The 25,223-nt window shown below is 42.7% G+C and overlaps 1 protein-coding gene across 1 annotated transcript; it reads left to right on the plus strand.

The window, feature by feature from the left end:
• Positions 1-1,766: 1,766 nt before the first annotated feature.
• On the plus strand, positions 1,767-24,283 carry LOC120043041 (gamma-aminobutyric acid receptor subunit gamma-3-like; the record flags this gene model as incomplete). Its single annotated transcript, XM_038987773.1, has 2 exons — positions 1,767-1,987; positions 24,201-24,283. Coding segments are annotated over 2 exons (304 nt in total), but the record flags the coding sequence as incomplete, so codon positions are not given.
• Between the last annotated feature and the right edge of the window lie 940 nt (positions 24,284-25,223).

Here is a 25,223-nt window from a genome sequence, read left to right on the forward strand (position 1 = left end):
TGCCACCAGGGGTCTTTTCACAGTCCCCAAATCCAGAACAAATTCAAGAAAGCGTACGGTATTATATAGAGACATTATTGTATGGAACTCCCTTGCATCTCATATTGCTGAAATAAACAGCAAACCTGGTTTCAAATAACAGATAAAGCAACACCTCACAGCACAACGCCTCTCCCCTATTGGACCTGGATAGTTTATGTGGATGTATTGATATGGAGGCTAGATGTGGCTTTAGTAAAAAATATACATATATATATGTAATTCTGTTCTTGAGCTGCTCTTGTCTATTAATGTTCTATATTATGTCATGTTTCATGTTTTGTGTGGACCCCAGGAAGAGTAGCTGTAACAGCTAATAGAGATCCTATTAAAATACCAAATACCTCCTCTCCTCTGCTCTCCTCTCATCGGAGCACTCAGCCACATAATCTGGGTTACAGCTACTAAAAGCTGATCTGATTGTCTGCATACCTGTTCGGGTTGTCTGCATGCCTGTGAGCTGAGTCGCCTGGGTATTTCACCAACTAGTGGTAAACAAGGATTATACGATTGTATTCCACACGGTAGAAATCCTGGACTAGAAGGTAATTTAAATCTTATGCTGTCATTGGTGGAAATAACTGTAACTCTTGTATTCTGAGAAAGTGCGGTTTACTTTTCAGGTAATCTCTGATCATGTTTCATCAGGCTGTGTTCCCCTGTTAATGCTTTTCAGGTAATCTCTGATCACGTTTCATCAGGCTGTGTTCCCCTGTTAAATGCTGCCTCAGGCTGTCCTCAGTGTCTTACTGTTAGACTGGCGAAAGGAGGTCCTGGCAGTCAGTAGAAGGTTTTCATTATTTTCCATGAGCTCCCCTCCCCAGCCAGCCTCCTTCTCCCCTCCCCAGCCAGCCTCCTTCTTCCTTCCCCTCTCCAGTCAGCCTCCTCCTCCCCTCCCCAGCCAGCATCCTCCTCCCCTCCCCAGCCAGCCTCCTCCTCCCCTCCCCAGCCAGCCTCCTTCTCCCCTCCCCAGTCGGACTCCTTCTCCCCTCCCTTTCCCAGCCAGAATCCTTCTCCCCTCCCCAGCCAGCTTCCTTCTCCCCTCTCCTCCCCAGCCAGACTCCTCCTCCCCTCCCCTCCCCAGCCAGCCTCCTCCTCCCCTCCCCAGCCAGTCTCCTCCTCTCCTCCCCAGCCAGCCTCCTTCTACCCTCCCATCCCCAGCCAGCCTCCTTCTACCTTCCCCAGCCAGCCTCCTTCTCCCCTCATGTAATAAAGTAATGGAAAAGCCAAGATATAAGAGAGAAGAGAGACTTTGTCTTCTAGAACTCTTCATATCTGCTGCGTTCTTTTCCAGCCTGCTAGACAGGAAATCAATAAACATGCCAATAGGTGAAGCTGTTCCCTTTGATAAACTCCTTTGTCTTGTTGAGCTTGCTGGGTTTCTTTTTATTCTCATAAGGATGTATGATATCATAGATATCATATCTATACTCTGGTCTGGCGTTCATATCTGATCTGGTATATATATCATCATAGACATCATATCTATACTCTGGTTTGACGTTCATATCTGATCTGGTATATATATCATCATAGACATCATATCTAAACTCTGGTTTGTCGTTCAATTCTGATCTGGTATATATATCATCATAGACATCATATCTATACTCTGGTTTGGCGTTCATATCTGATCTGGTATATATATCATCATAGACATCATATCTAAACTCTGGTTTGGCGTTCATAGCTGGTCGGATGATTTCCTTTGTTTGTTTTTGTTTCAGGAATACCAGATCGACATCATCTTTGCCCAGACGTGGACAGACAGCAGGCTGAGCTACAACAGCACCATGAATATCCTGACCCTGAACAGCAACATGGTGGGACTCATCTGGCTCCCCGACACCATCTTCAGGAATTCCAAGAACGCTGACTCCCATTGGATTACAACGCCCAATCAGCTGCTCAGGATATGGAACGACGGGAAGATACTCTACACGCTAAGGTAAACAAAAGAGAAATCATTTGGTTTTGTTGTTTTGTTTGTTTGCTTGTTGTTGTTTTTTTGTGTCTCATTTGCATATTGTTTTGGTGTTTGAAATGTGGCAAGTCTGCCTTCTGTTTCACTGAGAGTGATGGAATTTGGCACACATGCTAAGGGCTATGAGTCTAGCTAACCTGTACAGTATGGTTCAGTATGGCTGCATGGTGGTGCTGCCGGACAGTAGAAAAACAAGGCAAGCTCATTGGCCCATAATGTTTCATCTAGAGTCTCGGTTCTGGAGAGGAAGAAGTTTAAAGTCGTCAACATCATTAAAAAGGGTCCAAAATACATCAAAAGCATATTATATTGATCGGTTTGATTTTGAGGTCTGATATTTGGTAAGCATGGTAAACAGTGCGGAAGTAACTTGTCCTAGGGCAATGTGTCCTAATTTGTCGTGATTGTGGCACAGTGGGCCCACAGCTGAAACCCGACATTGCTGCTTGCTGCTATACTTGTCTGACTTTGAGCGTTTGTTTTTGGTGTTGATATTTGTCAAGTTGGTTGTGTGGTTATGAACACTATGCCTGTGTCTCAAATGGCAGCCTATTCCTTCTATAGGGCACTACTGCCATTTGGGAAGCATCCTAGCAATGAAATGCCACAGCTGTCACATCATTAACCAGAAGCCAGTGTCACACAGGGAAGTACCAAGGGGCCTTATTAAACCCAAACCACTGGAACCAATGGAACGAATGGAAGGTTCTAGAAGGTCTAGCTTCCACAACGTTTGATGGATGTCTCTGTTCTCTGGCTTGGTAAAAGCCATTAAAGAATATCAACCAATGGAAGGTTCTAGAAGATCTAGCTTCCACAACGTTTGATGGATTTCTCTGTTCTCTGGCTTGGTAAAAGCCATTAAAGAATATCAACAAATTCCCCATCATGTTTTTTCTAATACCATCAGAGAGCCGTATTCTCCATCCCCTGGGCAGGGTTATAAAAGCCTACACTCGGCCCTGTCTGAACCAACCAGCTGTGAATTTAAGGCTGGGGATGTGTTCCAAATGGAACCCCTAGTACCTATAGTTCACTATGGGCTCTGGTCAAAAAGTGGTGCAAGGGAACAGGGTGCCTTTTTGGGATGCAGACTTGGCGCCACTCTGTTTCCGAATCTGGTTTGTGCTCAGTCTCAGTGACAGACCCATTAAAGAGCAATATAGCACAATACCAACAGGCCAAGTCAGGTAGCCTCAGTGCATAATGGCTTTAAACAAACAGATTACTACATAGCACAGTCAGAGACCCTTTCAGGAACCTATTCTCAACTGGCTCTTGAGGACAGAAAATTACTCAATGAACTAAAAGGTAGAGTTAGCGATTCACAAAGTAAACATCAGTATCAGTCCGACTTCCACAGGTACAGATACGCTGTGTGAGTGCATCATCTTGACTGGGGCTCATCCATTATCTCACGTCAGAGGGCGTCACTCCTCTGCGAATAGCGAATTTTCCGTTTATAATGTTTCTAGTCTGCTTTAGTAGCCAGAGCAATGCTACCAGCGAGTGGTCATGTGCTGAACGTATGGTCAGGGCAGATATTCTTGAGAGAAAAAAATGACGTTTGAAAATAGAACTGCAGCTCTTGAATTTTGAGAGTTATTTGACTAAATGTTTTACCTGCGTGTGACTGAAGGAGGATTTGACCAATTGAAACTTCTTATCCGTGCACCTGTCAATTCCAAGCTGCACTCATCTCTTCATGTATAATTTGACAATTGATAATACTTTCAGTCATCAGACTATTGTCAATTTAAATCTTGTCTGTAGGCTAACTTGTATTATGTGTGAAATTAGTTTCGGTATTGTTTAGGTGTAGTTTCGATGGGCATGCTGACTGGCATCGTTGCTCATCAATAACATGTTTTGCATTATTCTAAAGGCTGCAACACATAGCGTGTTTTTATTTCCCTTTATAATAAATGTGACTAGCAATAGCGTTATAGTAAATAAAACAGCTTCTTTTTTTCAAAGTAAAACAGAAAAGAAAATGAAACATTACCAACCCGCAAGGTGTTGTGGTCAAATGATTTGCTATAAACATGTCCCCCAAAAGCTGGTAAATACGCTTAACACAAACTCATCATTACACTATTGTCTTTAAAAATACATTTTTTATCAACCTCTTCACCCTTCTTATCATTCAGTTAGGCCTCATTTATATTCAATTGTGAAGTAAGGTGCACACTTATCGCCCATTCATCCATTCGTCTTTCCTTCAGTGAGGAGATAGAGACGCATTAGCGGCTGACTAATTGTCCTGGTTAAATTGGGAATAACAATGGTAAATTGGCTCTAAATACAATATTCTGACAAAATGAGCATTTCGGAAAAGAAAAGGAAGGTGCAGGACATTGCTTTTTTTTAGTGGCCAATTTTTTTACATTTCCAAAATCAAACGTTGGCCCATGGCAGTTCTAGTGTTAAACTAGTTGTAGACATGCAGTCCCACAATTAAGAGGAACTGACTTATCACAGATCAGTTCGTAGAAAAACATGTTTCTCCTGAGCTCAGGAGGCTACTGAAATAACTTGTGGCAGAACTACGGCTGCTTCATGAAAACTCATACTAATGTTAACATTAGCACTACAATCTACATTAGCTTGATAGCTAGCTTTTGTTGGAAGATTTAACATTGTGTTTTCAGTACTAAGTAGGTAGCTTGTTAGTAAGCAGCATCTTTTCAGTCAAAGATGATTTCAGTGACTGGCTCAGCTTTGGACAAAAATGTATGCTAGCTTTCGTGCCCATAGTCAAACTTCAGAAATACTGCTCGTTGAAGCACAATAATCCAGACGGTGTGTCTAAGACTTCCTCACCAAAAAATACTTATGTATTGTTTTATCTTAGATTAATTCAGATAAGTTTTGAAGCAGAAATGGGGTTGATCAGACAATGTCACCTAGGTAATATTTTCTAATGTTACGGCAGCAGATTGTAACCAGTCTACTTTTGATCAATCCCATTACCCTTTGCAAGATACGAGATGGATGTACACACTATCTGATGTAAAACAATGGGTCTCATCTGCAATATCTATGGTTAATTTAATCCTGCTGCCCATGGCAACGTCATATTGCTGAGACTCAGTTTAATAAAACTCTTAATAAAACTCTCTTGGTCTCATGTAGCAACATTTGAAATTTTGTTTTTTACATTGGATAACGGTAGAGACTCAGAGCTAGAAAATTGTATATCATACATTATAGTTGAGGAACAATGGGAAAGTAATTCTCCTTTGAAAGTTGATAAACTTGTAACCTCACTTTTGAGAAAATGTCCCTTGAATATTTTGGGACCTACTGGAGAGCTCATCTTTGTCTACACCTATTCAGCAGCGTTCACACCCTCTTAAGCCTTAGCCTCACCCATCTCTTTTAAGGATTCACATGTGAGGCCATGGACTAAAACAACCAAAGATTTGAAGACTAAAGGCTGGTTTATACTACAGGTGTATTTGTGAATTCCATCTGGAGTGCCAGAGTGCGCGCGGTGTTCGTAAACTCAGAGCGTTGTCAGATTGTCCATTCGTAAACTCAGAGCGTTGTCAGATTGTCCATTCGTAAACTCAGAGCGTTGTCAGATTGTCCATTCGTAAACTCAGAGCGTTGTCAGATTGTCCATTCGTAAACTCAGAGCGTTGTCAGATTGTCCATTCGTAAACTCAGAGCGTTGTCAGATTGTCCATTCGTAAACTCAGAGCGTTGTCAGATTGTCCATTCGTAAACTCAGAGCGTTGTCAGATTGTCCATTCGTAAACTCAGAGCGTTGTCAGATTGTCCATTCGTAAACTCAGAGCGTTGTCAGATTGTCCATTCGTAAACTCAGAGCGTTGTCAGATTGTCCATTCGTAAATTCAGAGCGTTGTCAGATTGTCCATTCGGAAACTCAGAGCGTTGTCAGATTGTCCATTCGTAAACTCAGAGCGTTGTCAGATTGTCCATTCGTAAACTCAGAGCGTTGTCAGATTGTCCATTCGTAAACTCAGAGCGTTGTCAGATTGTCCATTCGTAAACTCAGAGCGTTGTCAGATTGTCCATTCGTAAACTCAGAGCGTTGTCAGATTGTCCATTCGTAAACTCAGAGCGTTGTCAGATTGTCCATTCGTAAACTCAGAGCGTTGTCAGATTGTCCATTCGTAAACTCAGAGCGTTGTCAGATTGTCCATTCGTAAACTCAGAGCGTTGTCAGATTGTCCATTCGTAAACTCAGAGCGTTGTCAGATTGTCCATTCGTAAATTCAGAGCGTTGTCAGATTGTCCATTCGGAAACTCAGAGCGTTGTCAGATTGTCCATTCGTAAACTCAGAGCGTTGTCAGATTGTCCATTCGTAAACTCAGAGCGTTGTCAGATTGTCCATTCGTAAACTCAGAGCGTTGTCAGATTGTCCATTCGTAAACTCAGAGCGTTGTCAGATTGTCCATTCGTAAACTCAGAGCGTTGTCAGATTGTCCATTCGTAAACTCAGAGCGTTGTCAGATTGTCCATTCGTAAACTCAGAGCGTTGTCAGATTGTCCATTCGTAAACTCAGAGCGTTGTCAGATTGTCCATTCGTAAACTCAGAGCGTTGTCAGATTGTCCATTCGTAAACTCAGAGCGTTGTCAGATTGTCCATTCGTAAACTCAGAGCGTTGTCAGATTGTCCATTCGTAAACTCAGAGCGTTGTCAGATTGTCCATTCGTAAACTCAGAGCGTTGTCAGATTGTCCATTCGTAAACTCAGAGCGTTGTCAGATTGTCCATTCGTAAACTCAGAGCGTTGTCAGATTGTCCATTCGTAAACTCAGAGCGTTGTCAGATTGTCCATTCGTAAACTCAGAGCGTTGTCAGATTGTCCATTCGTAAACTCAGAACGTTGAGAGAGCACAGTGGATGCTCTGGCCGAGGAGTAGTAGTGATCAGAGCTTTCTGACCTCACAACAGTAGTCAAGCTCCTAAACTAACTGGCTACCGTTGGCTAGCTTGCTAGCTACTTCCAGACACATGAGAGAACAGCTCACTCTGACCATTTTACTCGCCCTAGCAGAGTTGGTTCATGTTATCCAGAGTGTTGGTGACTAACTGTGCTGCTGGCAACAATTTAATTACGTTTTTTTGTCGACGTTTACTGACATCGGCCATATTCAACATGTTGAAAATGTGTAAATGTGTTAGTTATTCTGCGCTCTGGCACACTCAGACGAGAGTGCTCTGAGTAGATAGCCAGAGCGAATTTGTGTAAAAGCAGTGTTGCTCATGCGTGGGACATTTTTGGGTGTTTTTATTAGTTATTGTCACGTGTACTCCCCTCTCCGGCCCCTTGGTCACCAGGCTGCTCGTTAGGGCGCACACCTGTCACCAGCGTTAGGCGCATGGACTCCATCACCTCCTTGATTACCTGCTCAATATATGTCATTCCCCTTTGGTTCCTTCCCTATATATGTCATTCCCCTTTGGTTCCTTCCCTATATATGTCATTCCCCTTTGGTGCCTTCCCTATATATGTCACTCCCTTTGGTTCCTTCCCTATATATGTCCCTCCCTTTGGTTCCTTCCCTATATATGTCACTTCCTTTGGTTCCTTCCCTATATATGTCACTCCCTTTGGTTCCTTCCCTATATATGTCATTCCCTTTGGTTCCTTCCCTATATATGTCACTTCCTTTGGTTCCTTCCCTATATATGTCACTTCCTTTGGTTCCTTCCCTATATATGTCACTCCCTTTGGTTCCTTCCCTATATATGTCACTCCCTTTGGTTCCTTCCCTATATATGTCACTTCCTTTGGTTCCTTCCCTATATATGTCACTTCCTTTGGTTCCTTCCCTATATATGTCACTCCCTTTGGTTCCTTCCCTATATATGTCACTCCCTTTGGTTCCTTCCCTATATATGTCACTCCCTTTGGTTCCTTCCCTATATATGTCACTCCCTTTGGTTCCTTCCCTATATATGTCACTCCCTTTGGTTTCTTCCCCAGTCGTCATTGTTCCTGTTTCATGTCAGTGCGCTGTTTGTGTTTCTTGTTTTGTAAAATGTATTCACTCCATGAACTTGCTTCCCGACTCTCAGCGTTACATTTACGGACAAGCTTTCATTAAGACTTTGATTAATTGAATAATATGTTTCATGATCAAGCTAATCACTTGAAACACATTGACTGCAATCAATTACATAATGGTTGGTTTGATTGATTATGTTTTTAGTGAGAACTAAAAATGGCCTTTTTGATCGTCATGACACTATAAATCCAGCTATAATAATCTGGCGTAATATAATATCCTATTTTAATAGGGATTAAGTGCGTCTTATCTTGAAATGAGGAAAAACAACGCTTGCTGCTTCCCACACGACTGAAACTGATTGAGAATTTGTTTTGGAATTCCATTATAAATTGGTTAAATCTCAATATCCTTTTGACATTGTAGCCATCTTGCTAATATTGACTGTGCCTCTTAATCATGTTTTAAACTCCATTAAACACATTTCAAGATGTAAAGAGCATGCAAATGTAAAAACCTGAAATCATATTTACATTTTATTTTATATATTGTTTTATTTTTAAGAATAGTTCAGAATCAACAAGTTCAAATAAGCCAAGCACTTTATGAATTTTAAGCACAAGTCCCTCTGGCAATATTCATCTACACAGGATTTCCTCATTGACAGAGTTGCATACTCTGTCAATATATGTCACTCCCTTGGTTCCTTCCCTATATATGTCACTCCCTTTGGTTCCTTCCCTATATATGTCACTCCCCTTTGGTTCCTTCCCTATATATGTCACTCCCCTTTGGTTCCTTCCCTATATATGTCACTCCCCTTTGGTTCCTTCCCTATATATGTCACTCCCTTTGGTTCCTTCCCTATATATCTCACTCCCCTTTGGTTCCTTCCCTATATATGTCACTCCCTTTGGTTCCTTCCCTATATATGTCACTCCCTTTGGTTCCTTCCCTATATATGTCACTCCCTTTGGTTCCTTCCCTATATATGTCACTCCCCTTTGGTTCCTTCCCTATATATGTCACTCCCTTTGGTTCCTTCCCTATATATGTCACTCCCCTTTGGTTCCTTCCCTATATATGTCACTCCCTTTGGTTCCTTCCCTATATATGTCACTCCCTTTGGTTCCTTCCCTATATATGTCACTCCCCTTTGGTTCCTTCCCTATATATGTCACTCCACTTTGGTTCCTTCCCTATATATGTCACTCCCTTTGGTTCCTTCCCTATATATGTCACTCCCTTTGGTTCCATCCCTATATATGTCACTCCCCTTTGGTTCCTTCCCTATATATGTCACTCCCCTTTGGTTCCTTCCCTATATATGTCACTCCCTTTGGTTCCTTCCCTATATATCTCACTCCCCTTTGGTTCCTTCCCTATATATGTCACTCCCTTTGGTTCCTTCCCTATATATGTCACTCCCTTTGGTTCCTTCCCTATATATGTCACTCCCTTTGGTTCCTTCCCTATATATGTCACTCCCCTTTGGTTCCTTCCCTATATATGTCACTCCCTTTGGTTCCTTCCCTATATATGTCACTCCCTTTGGTTCCTTCCCTATATATGTCACTCCCTTATATCAGAGCAGACTTGTCCAATTACGTTAGAGATGGTGTGTGAGGTTTCTGCCACGGACAATTCTCTACATAAATTATTATACTTTACAGGATCATCAACTAGATTCAGCCGTGGTCTGATTTTGTCTTGAGTGGACGGTCAGGGGGCCAGATCAGAATTACAAATAATTAGTAGATTGGAAATTGACCGCAAAGAATCCCAAACAGATATAATATTTGACTAAAACATCATAATTTCAAACCTTGTTTATTTTTATATACTGTACAGAAACTCCTCGGACAATTTTTTAGGTACACCACCCCTTTCACGAAAATGGATCGCTCCTACAGACAGCGAGTCACGTGTCTTGCTAGATAAAGCAGGCAGACAGGCATCAAGACATTCAGTTACTGCTCTATTGAACGTTAGAATGGACAAAACCAGTGACCTAAGAGACTTTGAGCGTGGTATGATCGTTGTTGCCAGGCTCGCTGGTTCCAGTATCTCAGAAACGGCCCCCTGGGCTTTTCACGCACGACTGTGTCTAGGGTTTACAGAGCATGGTGCGACAAACAAAATCCCTCCAGTCAGCGGCAGTCCTGTGGGCGAAAACAGCTCGTTGATGAGAGAGGTCGAAGGAGATTGGCAAGAATCGTGCAAGCTAACAGGCTGGGCCCACATACAGACAAATAACGACGCAGTACAACAGTGGTGTACAGCAATCTTTAAGTTATACCACAGATTCTCAATTGGATTGAGGTCTGGGCTTTGACTAGGCCATTCCTAGACATTTAAATGTTTCCCCTTAAACCACTCGAGTGTTGATTTAGCAGTATGCTTAGGGTCATTGTCCTGCTGGAAGGTGAACCTCCGTCCCAGTCTCAAATATCTGGAAGACTGAAACAGGTTTCCCTCAAGAATGTCCCTGTGTTTAGCGCCATCAATTCTGACCAGTTTCCAAGTCCATGACGATGAAAAAGATCCCCACAGCATGATGCTGCCACCACCATGCTTCAATGTGGGTATGTTGTTCTCTGTGTGATGAGAGGTGTTGGGTTTGCACCAGACATAGCATTTTCCTTGATGGCCAAAAAGCAACATGTTTGTCTCATCCTGAGGCCCATTGTCGTGCCATTCCTCCACCATCATCACCTCATGTTTCAGCATGATAATGCACTGCCCCATGTCGCAGGGATCTGTACACAATTCCTGGAAGCTGAAAATGTCCCAGTTCTTCCATGGCGCACATACTCACCAGACATGTCATCCATTGAGCATGTTTGGGATGCTCTGTATTGACATTAATGATAGCGTGTTCCAGTTCCTGCCAATATCCAACAACTTTGCACAGCCATTGAAGAGGAGTGGGACAACATTCCACAGACCACATTCAACAGCCTAATCAACTCTATGTGAAGGAGATGTGTTCCGCTGCATTATGCAAGTGGTGGTCACACCAGATACAGACTGGTTTTCTGATCCACGCCCCTACCTTTTTGTTTAAGGTACCTGTAACCAACAGATGAATATCTGTATTCCCAGTCATGTGAAATCCATAGAGTAGGGCCTAATGAATTAATATAAATTGACTGAATTCCTTATATGAACTGTAACTCAGTAAAATCTTTGAAATTGTTACATTTATATTTTAGTTCAGTGTATATACTCAGTCGTATTCACCAGTCACAGAGACAGTGTAGTCTTTGACCTGATGAATCAACTATTAATAGTGGAAATACATCATAATCCAATTACTGAACTTTATTTTGTCAGTCCTCACTATAAAGTTGCCCTGAGCTTAACATGTGACATCAATAAGGGATCGTAGTTTTCACCTGGATTCACCTGGTCAGTCTATGTCGTGGAAAAGAGCTTGTGTTCTTTAATTTTGTGTTTTTCATCAGCGTAGATGATCAATATGACTCCATGAGAGAGAATCCATATAGATGATCAATATGACTCCATGAGAGAGAATCCATATAGATGATCAATATGACTCCATGAGAGAGAATCCATATAGATGATCAATATGACTCCATGAGAGAGAATCCATATAGATGATCAATATGACTCCATGAGAGAGAATCCATATAGATGATCAATATGTTCATGATTTGACTCACCCACAGATCTGCCTCATTGCAACGCCATTGTTTCCCGCTGTTCCAGGGAAACGCAGCACAGAGTGACTGAGACAGCGTGTGACTGAGACAGCGTGTGACTGAGACAGCGTGTGACTGAGACAGCGTGTGACTGAGACAGCGTGTGACTGAGACAGCGTGTGACTGCGACAACGTGTGACTGAGACAGCGTGTGACTGAGACAGCGTGTGACTGAGACAGCGTGTGACTGAGACAGCGTGTGACTGAGACAGCGTGTGACTGAGACAGCGTGTGACTGAGACAGCGTCTGACTGAGACAGCGTGTGACTGAGACAGCGTGTGACTGAGACAGCGTGTGACTGAGACAACGTGTGACTGAGACAGCGTGTGACTGAGACAGCGTGTGACTGAGACAGCGTGTGACTGAGACAGCGTGTGACTGAGACAGCGTGTGACTGAGACAGCGTGTGACTGAGACAGCGTGTGACTGAGACAGCGTCTGACTGAGACAGCGTGTGACTGAGACAGCGTGTGACTGAGACAACGTGTGACTGAGACAGCGTGTGACTGAGACAGCGTGTGACTGAGACAGCGTGTGACTGAGACAGCGTGTGACTGAGACAGCGTGTGACTGAGACAACGTGTGACTGAGACAGCGTGTGACTGAGACAGCGTGTGACTGAGACAGCGTGTGACTGAGACAGCGTGTGACTGAGACAGCGTGTGACTGAGACAGCGTGGTAGACTTTCTGACTGCATCCCGAATGGTTACTCTATTCCCCATACCTGCACTACCTATGGGGCTTACGGGGTAATATGGTGCCACACAGACCATGTTCAGCTGTTACATCTCCCCTTGTCCAATGAGCTGCTCCCCTTCCTTCCCTACTCTGACTCCCCTCGCTAAATAGGCCACTGCAGAATGCCTTGGCATCCCCTTGCTCAAGGGCAGAACTTAAAAGGGGGAAATCTACAGTAGTGGTGGTAGTGACCGCTGTGCGGGCTGTAAAAACAAATGAAAGACTGTAGCTGTACCATAACTACAATCATCCCAAAATACTGTCACCAGCAGAAAGAGCTCTGGTTTTTTAATGCGCTTTGTTCCTTTTTTTAGGGGGGAGAGATCTATTCAACTGTCAAGTCGGAGGGATTTCAACAAAGACGTATTTGTCAAGCATTTCATCTAATCTTGCTTGGAGACATGTCTGTCTGAGACTTGCCTGTCTGAGTTTAAATTTGATATGTGAACGTAATGGACATACGCTGGATGATTTATTGCAGTGTTTAGGCTTAAGGATGATTTGTTGCAGTGTTTAGGGTTGGGGATGATTTGTTGCAGTGTTTAGGCTTGGGGATGATTTGTTGCAGTGTTTAGGTTTAGGGATGATTTGTTGCAGTGTTTAGGTTTAGGGATGATTTGTTGCAGTGTTTAGGCTTAGGGATGATTTGTTGCAGTGTTTAGGCTTGGGGATGATTTGTTGCAGTGTTTAATGTTTTTTACGCTCTGTGTTTATTCATGGCTACTGCAGGCAGACTTTCCCCTATATAGTGCACTACATTTGACCAGGGCTGGCACCCTATCCCCTACATAGTGCACTACATTTGACCAGGGCTGGCACCCTATCCCCTACATAGTGCACTACATTTGACCAGGGCTGGCACCCTATCCCCTATATAGTGCACTACATTTGACCAGGGCTGGCACCCTATCCCCTACATAGTGCACTACATAGGGAAAAGGCTGACATTTGGGACTCATTCACATCAAATTTTATGTTTTCAATGAAAATGTCACCTTACATTGAAATGCTTACAAGCCCTTAACCAACAATGCAGTTTAAGGTTATTTGAGGTAATTGTCGAGGTAATTGAGGTAATATGTACTTGTAGGTAGAGTTAAAGTGACTATGCATAGATAATAAACAGAGAATAGCAGCAGCGTAAAATAGGGAGGGGGGGGGGATGCAAATAGTCTGGGTAGCCATTTGATTAGCTGTTCAGGAGTCTTATGGCTTTGGGGTAGAAACTGTTTAGAAGCCTTTTGGACCTAGACTTGGCGCTCCGGTACCGCTCGCCGTGCGGTAGAAGAGAGAACAGTCTATGACTAGGGGGGCTGGAATCTTTGACAATTTTTAGGGCCTTTCACTGACACCGCCTGGTATAGAGGTCCTGGATGGCAGGAAGCTTGGCCCCAGTGATGTAGTGGGCCGTACACACTACCCTCGGTAGTGCCTTGTGGTTGGAAGCCGAGCAGTTGCCATACCAGTTAGTGATGCAATCAGTCAGGATGCTCTCGATGGTGCAGCTGTAGAACCTTTTGAGGATCTGAGGACCCATGCCAAATCTTTTTAGTCTCCTGAGGGAGAAAAGGTGTTGACGTGCCCTCTTCACGACTGTCTTGATCCTTTTGGACCACGATAGATTGTTGGTGATGTGGACACCAAGGAGCTTGAAGCTCTCGACCCGCTCCACTACAGCCCCGTCGATGTGGGGGCGTGTTCGGTCCTCCTTTTCCTGTTGTCCATGATTAGCTCCTTCTATTAATTAAAATATATATATATATTTATTGAATGTTCGAAACATACAATATACTTGCAGTGAAGCCGCTCAACAACTACATCATACCAGTCATCCAATAGACTCCCATTCAGAGTGACACACAGAAGCATCCAGGGTCAATGCCCTGCTCAAGGGCACGTTGACAGATCTCCCACCAGGCCAAAAACCGTGAACCCAAACCCTCCAAGATCCCCCCACAGTTCCCCAATAGCTGTCCCTCAACCATTCGAGACCCCTCCCACAGTCTCCCCAAGAAGAAAAATTAAAAATACAATTCAGTCCATTCCCCCAACAACCCCCCAATGCACCAACAACCAAGAGAATGAACCCCCACCCCCAAGAACCCCCCAATGCACCAACAACCAAGAGAATGAACCCCCACCCCCAAGAACCCCCCAATGCACCAACAACCAAGAGAATGACCCCCCACCCCCAAGAACCCGCCAATGCACCAACAACCAAGAGAATGAACCCCCACCCCCAAGAACCCCCCAATGCACCAACAACCAAGAGAATGAACCCCCCAATGCACCAACAACCAAGAGAATGAACCCCCACCCCCAAGAACCCCCCAATGCACCAACAACCAAGAGAATGATCCCCCCAATGCACCAACAACCAAGAGAACTAAAGAGACAAAAGGAAAAGACAGAAGAAAACAGCAAACAACAATGCACATTTTTTTAAATGAATAATAAATGTAAAACAAAGGACATCAAGGACAACTAAAATCATAACATCAATGCCAACTGTATATGTTTGTGTGCACGTCTGGCACTATTACATGTATGTGTGTGTGTTCTTGTATGTGTTTATTTGAATGAGAGTGTGTGTGTGTATATGGATGTGTACAAACACCTGCACGGCATCAGCCTCAGGCAAACCGGCATTAGTTGTAAAAACACTGCCACTTAGTGTCATTCAGATGTACTTTTATTATGTTTTATTTAGACTTTTTTGTGAGTTACCTCAGACCACTACTACCACATATCTACAATACATTAAGTGTGTTACCTCAGACCACTACTACCACATATCTACAATACATTAAGTGTGTTACCTCAGACCACTACTACCACATATCTACAATACATTAAGTGTGTTACCTCAGACCACTACTACCACATATCTACAATACATTAAGTGTGTTACCTCAGACCTCTACTACCACATATCTACAATACATTAAGTGTGTTACCTCAGACCACTACTACCACATATCTACAATACATTAAGTGTGTTACCTCAGACCACTACTACCACATATCTACAATACATTAAGTGTGTTACCTCAGACCACTACTACCACATATCTACAATACATTAAGTGTGTTACCTCAAACCACTACTACCACATATCTACAATACATTAAGTGTGTTACCTCAGACCTCTACTACCACATATCTACAATACATTAAGTGTGTTACCTCAGACCACTACTACCACATATCTACAATACATTAAGTGTGTTACCTCAGACCTCTACTACCACATATCTACAATACATTAAGTGTGTTACCTCAGACCACTACTACCACATATCTACAATACATTAAGTGTGTTACCTCAGACCTCTACTACCACATATCTACAATACATTAAGTGTGTTACCTCAGACCACTACTACCACATATCTACAATACATTAAGTGTGTTACGTCAGACCACTACTACCACATATCTACAATACATTAAGTGTGTTACCTCAGACCACTACTACCACATATCTACAATACATTAAGTGTGTTACCTCAGACCACTACTACCACATATCTACAATACATTAAGTGTGTTACCTCAGACCACTACTACCACATATCTACAATACATTAAGTGTGTTACCTCAGACCACTACTACCACATATCTACAATACATTAAGTGTGTTACCTCAGACCTCTACTCTACTACCATATACAGTATCTACAACACAAAATCCATGTGTACATGTGTGTATCGTGCATATGTGTGTGTATGCCTGTGTCTTTGCCTGTGTGTGTTTGTGTGTGTGTGTGTTTGTGTGTGTGTGTGTCTCTTCACAGTCCCCTTCTTTTCCATAAGGTGTATTTTTATATGTTATTACATCTGATTCTACTGCTTGCATCAGTTACCTGATGTGGAATAGAGTTCCATGTAGTCATGGCTCTGTGTAGTACTGTGCACCTCTCAAAGTCTGTTCTGGACTTGGGGATTGTGAAGAGACCTCTGGTGGCATGTCTTGTGGGGTATGCATGGGTGTCCGAGCTGTGTGCCAGTAGTTTAGGTAGACATGTCAATACCTCTCACAAATACAATTAGGGATGAAGTAAATCTATCCTCTCATTTGAACCAGGAGATGTTGACATGCATATTATTAATGTTAGCTCTCCGTGTACATTTAAGGGCCAGTCGTGCTGCCCTGTTCTGGGCCAAGTGTAGTTTTCCTAGGTCCCTCTTTGTGGCACCTGACCACGCGACTGTAGTCCAGGTGTGATAAAACAAGGGCCTGTAGGACCTGCCTTGTTGATAGTGTTGTTAAGAAGGTAGAAACTAGGGCCTGTAGGACCTGCCTTGTTGATAGTGTTGTTAAGAAGGTAGAAACTAGGGCCTGTAGGACTTGCCTTGTTGATAGTGTGGTTAAGAAGGTAGAAACTAGGGCCTGTAGGACCTGCCTTGTTGATAGTGTTGTTAAGAAGGTAGAAACTAGGGCCTGTAGGACCTGCCTTGTTGATTGTGTTGTTAAGAAGGTAGAGCAGTGTTGTATTATAGACAGACTTCTCCCCATCTTAGCTACTGTTATATCAGTATGTTTTGACCATGACAGTTTACAATCCAGGGTTACTCCAAGCAGTTTAGTCACCTCAGTTTGCTCAATTTCCACATTATTCTTTACAAGATTGAATTGAGGTTTAGCGTTTGGTGAATGATTTTTTCCCAAATACAATGCTTTTAGTTTTTGAAATATTTAGTACTAACTTATTCGTTGCCACCCGTTCTGAAACTAACTGTAGCTCTTCATGTGTTTCAGTAAATGAACTTGCGTATAGTGTTGAGTCATCAGCATACATAGACACACAGGGTTTACTCAGAACCAGTGGCAGGTCATTAGTAAAAATTGACAAAAGTAAGGAGCCTCAACAACTGCCCTGGGGAATGCCTGATTCTACCTGGTTTATGTTGGAGAGGTTCCCATTAAATAACACCCCCTGTGTTCTGTTTTATTTATATATTATTATTATTATTATTATTAAAAAAGAATTAAAAATAACCTTTATTTAACCAGGTAGGCCAGTTGAGAACAAGATCAAATCAAATGTTATTTGTCACATACACATGGTTAGCAGATGTTAATGCGAGTGTAGCGAAATGCTTGTGCTTCTAGTTCCGACCATGCAGTAATATCTAACAAGTAATCTAACAATTTCACAACAACTACCTTATACACACAAGTGTAAAAGAATGAATAAGAATATGTTCATATAAATATATGGATGAGCAATGGCCGAACGACATAGGCAAGATGCAGTAGATGGTATAGAGTACAGTATATTCATATGAGATGAGTAATGTAGGCTATGTAAACAGTATATGAAGTGGTAATGCTTAAAGTGACTAGTGATACAATTATTACATCCAATATTTAATTTTTAAAGTGGCTTGAGATTTGAGTCAGTATGTTGGCAGCAGCCACTAAATGTTAGTGGTGGCTGTTTAACAGTCTGATGGCCTTGAGATAGAAGCTGTTTTTCAGTCTATCGATCACAGCTTTGATGCACCTGTACTGACCTCGCCTTCTGGATGATAGCAGGGTGAACAGGCAGTGGCTCGGGTGGTTGTTGTCCTTGATGATCTTTTTGGCCTTCCTATGACATCGGGTGGTGTAGGTGTCCTGGAGGGCAGGTAGTTTGCCCCCTGTGATGTGTTGTGCAGACCTCACCACCCTCTGGAGAGCCTTACGGTTGTGGGCGGAGTAGTTGCCATACCAGGCGGTGATAAAGCCCGACAGGATGCTCTCGATTGTGCATCTGTAAAAGTTTGTAAGTGTTTTCGGTGACAAGCCAAATTTCTTCAGCCTTCTGAGGTGTCAGCCTTCAGCCTTACTATCCCGTCGATGTGGATAAGGGAGTGCTCCCTCTGCTGATTCCTGAAGTCCACGATCATCTCCTTTGTTTTGTTGACGTTGAGTGTGAGGTTATTTTCCTGACACCACACTCCGAGTGCCCTCACCTCCTCCCTGTAGACCATCTCGTTGTTGTTGGTAATCAAGCCTACCACTGTAGTGTCGTCTGCAAACTTGATGATTGAGTTGGAGGCGTGCATGGCCACACAAACATGGGTGAGCAGGGAGTACAGGAGAGGGCTGAGAACGCACCCTTGTCTGGCCCCAGTTGAGGGGGGGGTGGAGATGAGGAGGATCAGCGGGGTGGAGATGTTGTTTCCTACCCTCACCACCTGGGGGCGGCCCGTCAGAAAGTCCAGGACCCAGTTGCACAGGGCGGGGTCGAGACCCAGGGTCTCAAGCTTAATAACAAGTCTGGAGAGTACTATGGTGTTAAATGCTGAGCTGTAATCGATGAACAGCATTCTTACATGGGTATTCCTCTTGTCCAGATGAGATTGCGATTGCGTCGTCTGTGGACCTATTGAGGCAGTAAGCAAATTGAAGTGGGTCTAGGGTGTCAGGTAGGGTGGAGGTGATATGATCCTTGACTAGTCTCTCAAAGTATTTCATGATGACGGAAGTGAGTGCTACGGGGCGGTAGTCATTTAGCTCAGTTACCTTAGCTTTCTTGGGAACAGGACTAATGGTGTACATCTTGAAGCATGTGGGAACAGCAGACTGGGATAGGGATTGATAGAATATGTCCGTAAATACACCAGCCAGCTGGTCTGCGCATGCTCTGAGGACGCAGCTAAGGATCTCTGGGCCGGCAGCCTTGCGAGGGTTAACACGTTTAAATGTTTTACTCACGTTGGCCGTGGTGAAGGAGAGCCCGCAGATTTTGGTAGCGGGCCGTGTCAGTGGCACTGTTTGTCCTCAAAGCGAGCAATGTTGTTTAATTTGTCTGGGAGCAAGACATCCTGGTCTGCGACGGAGCTGGATTTCTTTTTGTAATCCGTGATTGTCTGTAGACCCTGCCACATACATCTTGTGTCTGAGCCGTTGAATTGCGACTCTACTTTGTCTCTATACTGACGCTTAGCTTGTTTGATTGCCTTTTGGAGGGAATAGCTACACTGTTTGTATTTGGTTATATTTCCAGTCGCCTTGCCATGATTAAAAGCAGTGGTATGTGCTTTCAGTTTTGCGCGAATGCTGCCATCAATCCACGGTTTCTGGTTGTGGAAGGTTTTAATAGTCACCGTGGGTACAACATCACCGATGCACTTGCTAATAAACTTGCTCACCGAATCAGCATATACATCAATGTTGTTGTCTGAGGCTATCCGGAACATATCCCAGTCCACGTGATCGAAGCAATCTTGAAGCGTGGAATCCGATTGGTCAGACCAGTGTTGAACAGACCTGAGCACGGGAGTTTCCTGTTTTTGTTTCTGTCTATAGGCTGGGAGCAACTAAATTGAGTCGTTGTCAGATTTGCCGAAAGGAGGGTGAGGGAGGGCTTGTATGCGTCACAGAAGTTAGAGTAGCAATGATCCAGAATACTGCCTGCCTGGGTCGCGCATTCGATATGCTGATAGAATTTAGGGAGCCTTGTTTTCAGATTAGCTTTGTTAAATGTTAAAATCCCCAGCTACAATAAATGCAGCCTCAGGATATGTGGTTTCCAGTTTACATAGAGTCCAATGAAGTTCTTTCAGGGCCGTCGAGGTGTCTGCTTGGAGGGGGATATACACGGCTGTGATTATAATCGTAGAGAATTATCTTGGTAGATAATGCGGTCGGCATTTGATTGTAAGGAATTCTAGGTCAGGTGAACAAAAGGACTTGATTTCCTGTCTGTTGTTGTGATCACACCACGACTCGTTAATCATAAGGCCCCGCCCTTCTACTTACCAGAGAGATGTTTGTTTCTGTCGGCGCGATGCGTGAAGAAACCGGGTGGCTGTACCGACTCTGATAACGTATCCCGAGTGAGCCATGTTTCCGTGAAACAGAGAATGTTACAATCTCTGATGTCTCTCTGGAAGGCAACCCTTGCTCGAATTTCGTCTACTTTGTTGTCAAGAGACTGGACATTGGCGAGTAGTATACTCGGGAGCGGTGAGCGATTTGCCCGTCTACGGAGCCTGACCAGAAGACCGCTCCGCCCCTTCTGCGGCGCCGTTGTTTTGGGCCGCCTACTCGGATCTGATCCATTGTCCTGGGTGGTGGTCCAAACAGAGGATCTGCTTCTGGAAAGTTGTATTCTTGGTCGTAATGTTGGTAAATTGTCGTTGCTCTTATATCCAATAGTTATTCTCGGCAGTATGTAATAAGACTTAAGATTTCCTGGGGTAACAATGTAAGAAATAATACATAAAAAAACAAAATACTGCATAGTTTCCAAGAACGCGAAGCGAGGCGACCATCTCTGCCGGCGCCATCTTTTAATTCTCATTTACAACTGCGACCTGGCCAAGATAAAGCAAAGCAGTGCGACAGAAACAACAACACAGAGTTACACATAAACAAAACTCTCAATCCACAATATAGCAGGGGATGTAAAGCCATAACACAGACATTTTTCAAGAAGCAGATTATGATCGATAATGTCAAATGCTGAAGTCTAACAAAACAGCTCCCACAATATTTTTATTATCAATTTCTCTCAGCCAATCATCAGTCATTTGTGTAAGTACATGTTTCATGCCCTTTCCCTATAAGAGTGCTGGAAATCTGTTGTTAATTTGTTTATTGTGAATTATCATTTTGTCTCGTCCAACACTTTTTACAAAAGTTTACTAAGGGTTGGGTACATGCTGATTGGTCTGCTATTTGAGCCAGTAAAGGTTGCTTTGATATTCTTGGGTAGCAGAATGAGTTTTGCTTCCCTCCAGGCCTGAGGGCACACTCTTTCCTGTAGGCTTAGATTGAAGAGATAACAAATAGGTGTGGCAAGGTCGTCCGCTGTGATCCTCAGTAATATACCATCCAAGGTGTCAGACCAGGTGGCTTGTAATTATTGATAGACAGTCCATGCCCCGACAAATTGAGGTTCTTCTGAGGGAAAAGAGGGGTGCAACTCAATAGGAAGGTGTTCTAATATTCAACTCAATAGGAAGGTGTTCTAATGTTCAACTCAATAGGAAGGTGTTCTAATGTTCAACTCAATAGGAAGGTGTTCTAATGTTTAACTCAATAGGAAGGTGTTCTAATGTTCAACTCAATAGGAAGGTGTTCTAATGTTCAACTCAATAGGAAGGTGTTCTGATATTCAACTCAATAGGAAGGTGTTCTAATGTTCAACTCAATAGGAAGGTGTTCTAATGTTCAACTCAATAGGAAGGTGTTCTAATGTTCAACTCAATAGGAAGGTGTTCTAATGTTCAACTCAATAGGAAGGTGTTCTAATGTTCAACTCAATAGGAAGGTGTTCTAATGTTCAACTCAATAGGAAGGTGTTCTAATGTTCAACTCAATAGGAAGGTGTTCTAATGTTCAACTCAATAGGAAGGTGTTCTGATATTCAACTCAATAGGAAGGTGTTCTAATGTTCAACTCAATAGGAAGGTGTTCTAATGTTCAACTCAATAGGAAGGTGTTCTAATGTTCAACTCAATAGGAAGGTATTCTAATGTTCAACTCAATAGGAAGGTGTTCTAATGTTCAACTCAATAGGAAGGTGTTCTAATGTTCAACTCAATAGGAAGGTGTTCTAATGTTCAACTCAATAGGAAGGTGTTCTAATGTTCAACTCAATAGGAAGGTGTTCTGATATTCAACTCAATAGGAAGGTGTTCTAATGTTCAACTCAATAGGAAGGTGTTCTAATGTTCAACTCAATAGGAAGGTGTTCTAATGTTCAACTCAATAGGAAGGTGTTCTAATGTTCAACTCAATAGGAAGGTGTTCTGATATTCAACTCAATAGGAAGGTGTTCTAATGTTCAACTCAATAGGAAGGTGTTCTAATGTTCAACTCAATAGGAAGGTGTTCTAATGTTCAACTCAATAGGAAGGTGTTCTAATGTTCAACTCAATAGGAAGGTGTTCTAATGTTCAACTCAATAGGAAGGTGTTCTAATGTTCAACTCAATAGGAAGGTGTTCTAATGTTCAACTCAATAGGAAGGTGTTCTAATGTTCAACTCAATAGGAAGGTGTTCTAATGTTCAACTCAATAGGAAGGTGTTCTAATGTTCAACTCAATAGGAAGGTGTTCTAATGTTCAACTCAATAGGAAGGTGTTCTAATGTTCAACTCAATAGGAAGGTGTTCTAATGTTCAACTCAATAGGAAGGTGTTCTAATGTTCAACTCAATAGGAAGGTGTTCTAATATTCAACTCAATAGGAAGGTGTTCTAATGTTCAACTCAATAGGAAGGTGTTCTAATGTTCAACTCAATAGGAAGGTGTTCTGATATTCAACTCAATAGGAAGGTGTTCTAATGTTCAACTCAATAGGAAGGTGTTCTAATGTTCAACTCAATAGGAAGGTGTTCTAATGTTCAACTCAATAGGAAGGTGTTCTAATGTTCAACTCAATAGGAAGGTGTTCTAATGTTCAACTCAATAGGAAGGTGTTCTAATGTTCAACTCAATAGGAAGGTGTTCTAATGTTCAACTCAATAGGAAGGTGTTCTAATGTTCAACTCAATAGGAAGGTGTTTTAATGTTCAACTCAATAGGAAGGTGTTCTAATGTTCAACTCAATAGGAAGGTGTTCTAATATTCAACTCAATAGGAAGGTGTTCTAATGTTCAACTCAATAGGAAGGTGTTCTAATGTTCAACTCAATAGGAAGGTGTTTTAATGTTCAACTCAATAGGAAGGTGTTCTAATGTTCAACTCAATAGGAAGGTGTTCTAATATTTAACTCAATAGGAAGGTGTTTTAATGTTCAACTCAATAGGAAGGTGTTCTAATGTTCAACTCAATAGGAAGGTGTTCTAATATTCAACTCAATAGGAAGGTGTTCTAATGTTCAACTCAATAGGAAGGTGTTCTAATATTCAACTCAATAGGAAGGTGTTTTAATGTTCAACTCAATAGGAAGGTGTTCTAATATTCAACTCAATAGGAAGGTGTTCTAATGTTCAACTCAATAGGAAGGTGTTCTAATGTTCAACTCAATAGGAAGGTGTTCCTGATGTTCAACTCAATATTAGGAAGGGTTAGGGTTAGGGTTAATAGGAAGGTGTTCATAATGTTTTGTACATTCAGTGTAGGTAGCACACAGGACATTTTTCTCGGTTGAGATTATTTCCTTTTTAATTTCAAACCAAATGTAAAACATTTCCATTTTGATTAATTAAAATCTCTCTGTCTGTTTTTTTTCTCTGTCTGTCTGTCTGTCTGTCTGTCTGTCTGTCTGTCTGTCTGTCTGTCTGTCTGTCTGTCTGTCTGTCTCTCCTGTCTGTCTCTCCTGTCTGTCTCTCCTGTCTGTCTGTCTGTCTCTCCTGTCTGTTTCTCCTGTCTGTTTCTCCTGTCTGTCTCTCCTGTCTGTCTCTCCTGTCTGTCTCTCCTGTCTGTCTCTCCTGTCTATTTCTCCTGTCTGTTTCTCCTGTCTGTCTCTCCTGTCTGTCTCTCCTGACTGTCTCTCCTGTCTGTCTCTCCTGTCTGTTTCTCCTGTCTGTCTCTCCTGTCTGTTTCTCCTGTCTGTCTCTCCTGTCTGTTTCTCCTGTCTGTCTCTCCTGTCTGTCTCTCCTGTCTGTTTCTCCTGTCTGTTTCTCCTGTCTGTTTCTCCTGTCTGTCTCTCCTGTCTGTCTCTCCTGTCTGTTTCTCCTGTCTGTTTCTCCTGTCTGTTTCTCCTGTCTGTCTCTCCTGTCTGTCTCTCCTGTCTGTCTCTCCTGTCTGTTTCTCCTGTCTCTCGATCTCTTTTTTCCAGGCTGACCATAAATGCAGAGTGCCAGTTACAGCTGCATAACTTCCCCATGGACGAACACTCCTGCCCACTCATCTTCTCCAGCTGTGAGTAAAGTACCTCCTCCTGTCCTTTCCTGCTCAGCACCAGCACCTATATCTTTCTTATCAACACCAGTCTATTATTACATTATTTTCGTTACATAATTATATTGAATTTTAAACATATGTTTGAGAGAAATGCCAAGAGTGTGCAAAGCTGTCATCAAGGCAAAAGGTGGCTACTTTGAAGTATCTCAAATATCAAATATATTTTCATTTGTTTAACACTTTTTTGGTTACTACATGATTCCATATGTGTAATTTCATAGTTCTGATGTCTTCACTATTATTCTACAAAGTAAAAAATAGTAAAAAATAAAGGAAAACCCTTGAACGAGTAGGTGTGTCCAAACGTTTGACTGGTGCATTCGGAAAGTATGTGGACCCCTTCACCTTTTCAAAAAAAAAATTACGTTACAGCCTTATTCTAAAATTGATTAAATACATTTTTTTTCTCATCAATCTACACAAAATACCCCATTATGACAAATTGAAAATAGGTCCCCAAGAACACAGTGTCCTCCATCATTCTTAAATAGAAGAGCTGGCCGCCTGGCCAAACTGAGCAATTGGGGGAGTAGAGCCTTACTCAGGGAGGTGACCAAGTACCCGATAGTTACTCTGACAGAACTCCAGAGTTCCTCTGTGGAGATGGGAGAACCTTCCAGAAGGACAACCATCTCTGCAGCACTCCACCAATCAGGCCTTTATGGTAGAGCGGCCAGACGGAAGCCACTCCTCAGTAAAAGGCACATGACAGCCTGCTTGGAGTTTGCCTAAAGGCACCTAAAGGACTCTCAGACCGTGAGAAACAATATTCTGGTCTGATGAATCCAATATCAAACTCCTTGGCCTGAACGCCAAGCGTCTGGAGGAAAACTTGCCACCATCCCTACGGTGAAGCATGGTGGTTGCAGCACATGCTGTGGGGATGTTTTTCAGCAGC

Source organism: Salvelinus namaycush, unplaced genomic scaffold (assembly GCF_016432855.1).
Source record: "Salvelinus namaycush isolate Seneca unplaced genomic scaffold, SaNama_1.0 Scaffold845, whole genome shotgun sequence".
In the NCBI taxonomy this organism is placed as follows: Eukaryota; Metazoa; Chordata; class Actinopteri; order Salmoniformes; family Salmonidae; genus Salvelinus; species Salvelinus namaycush.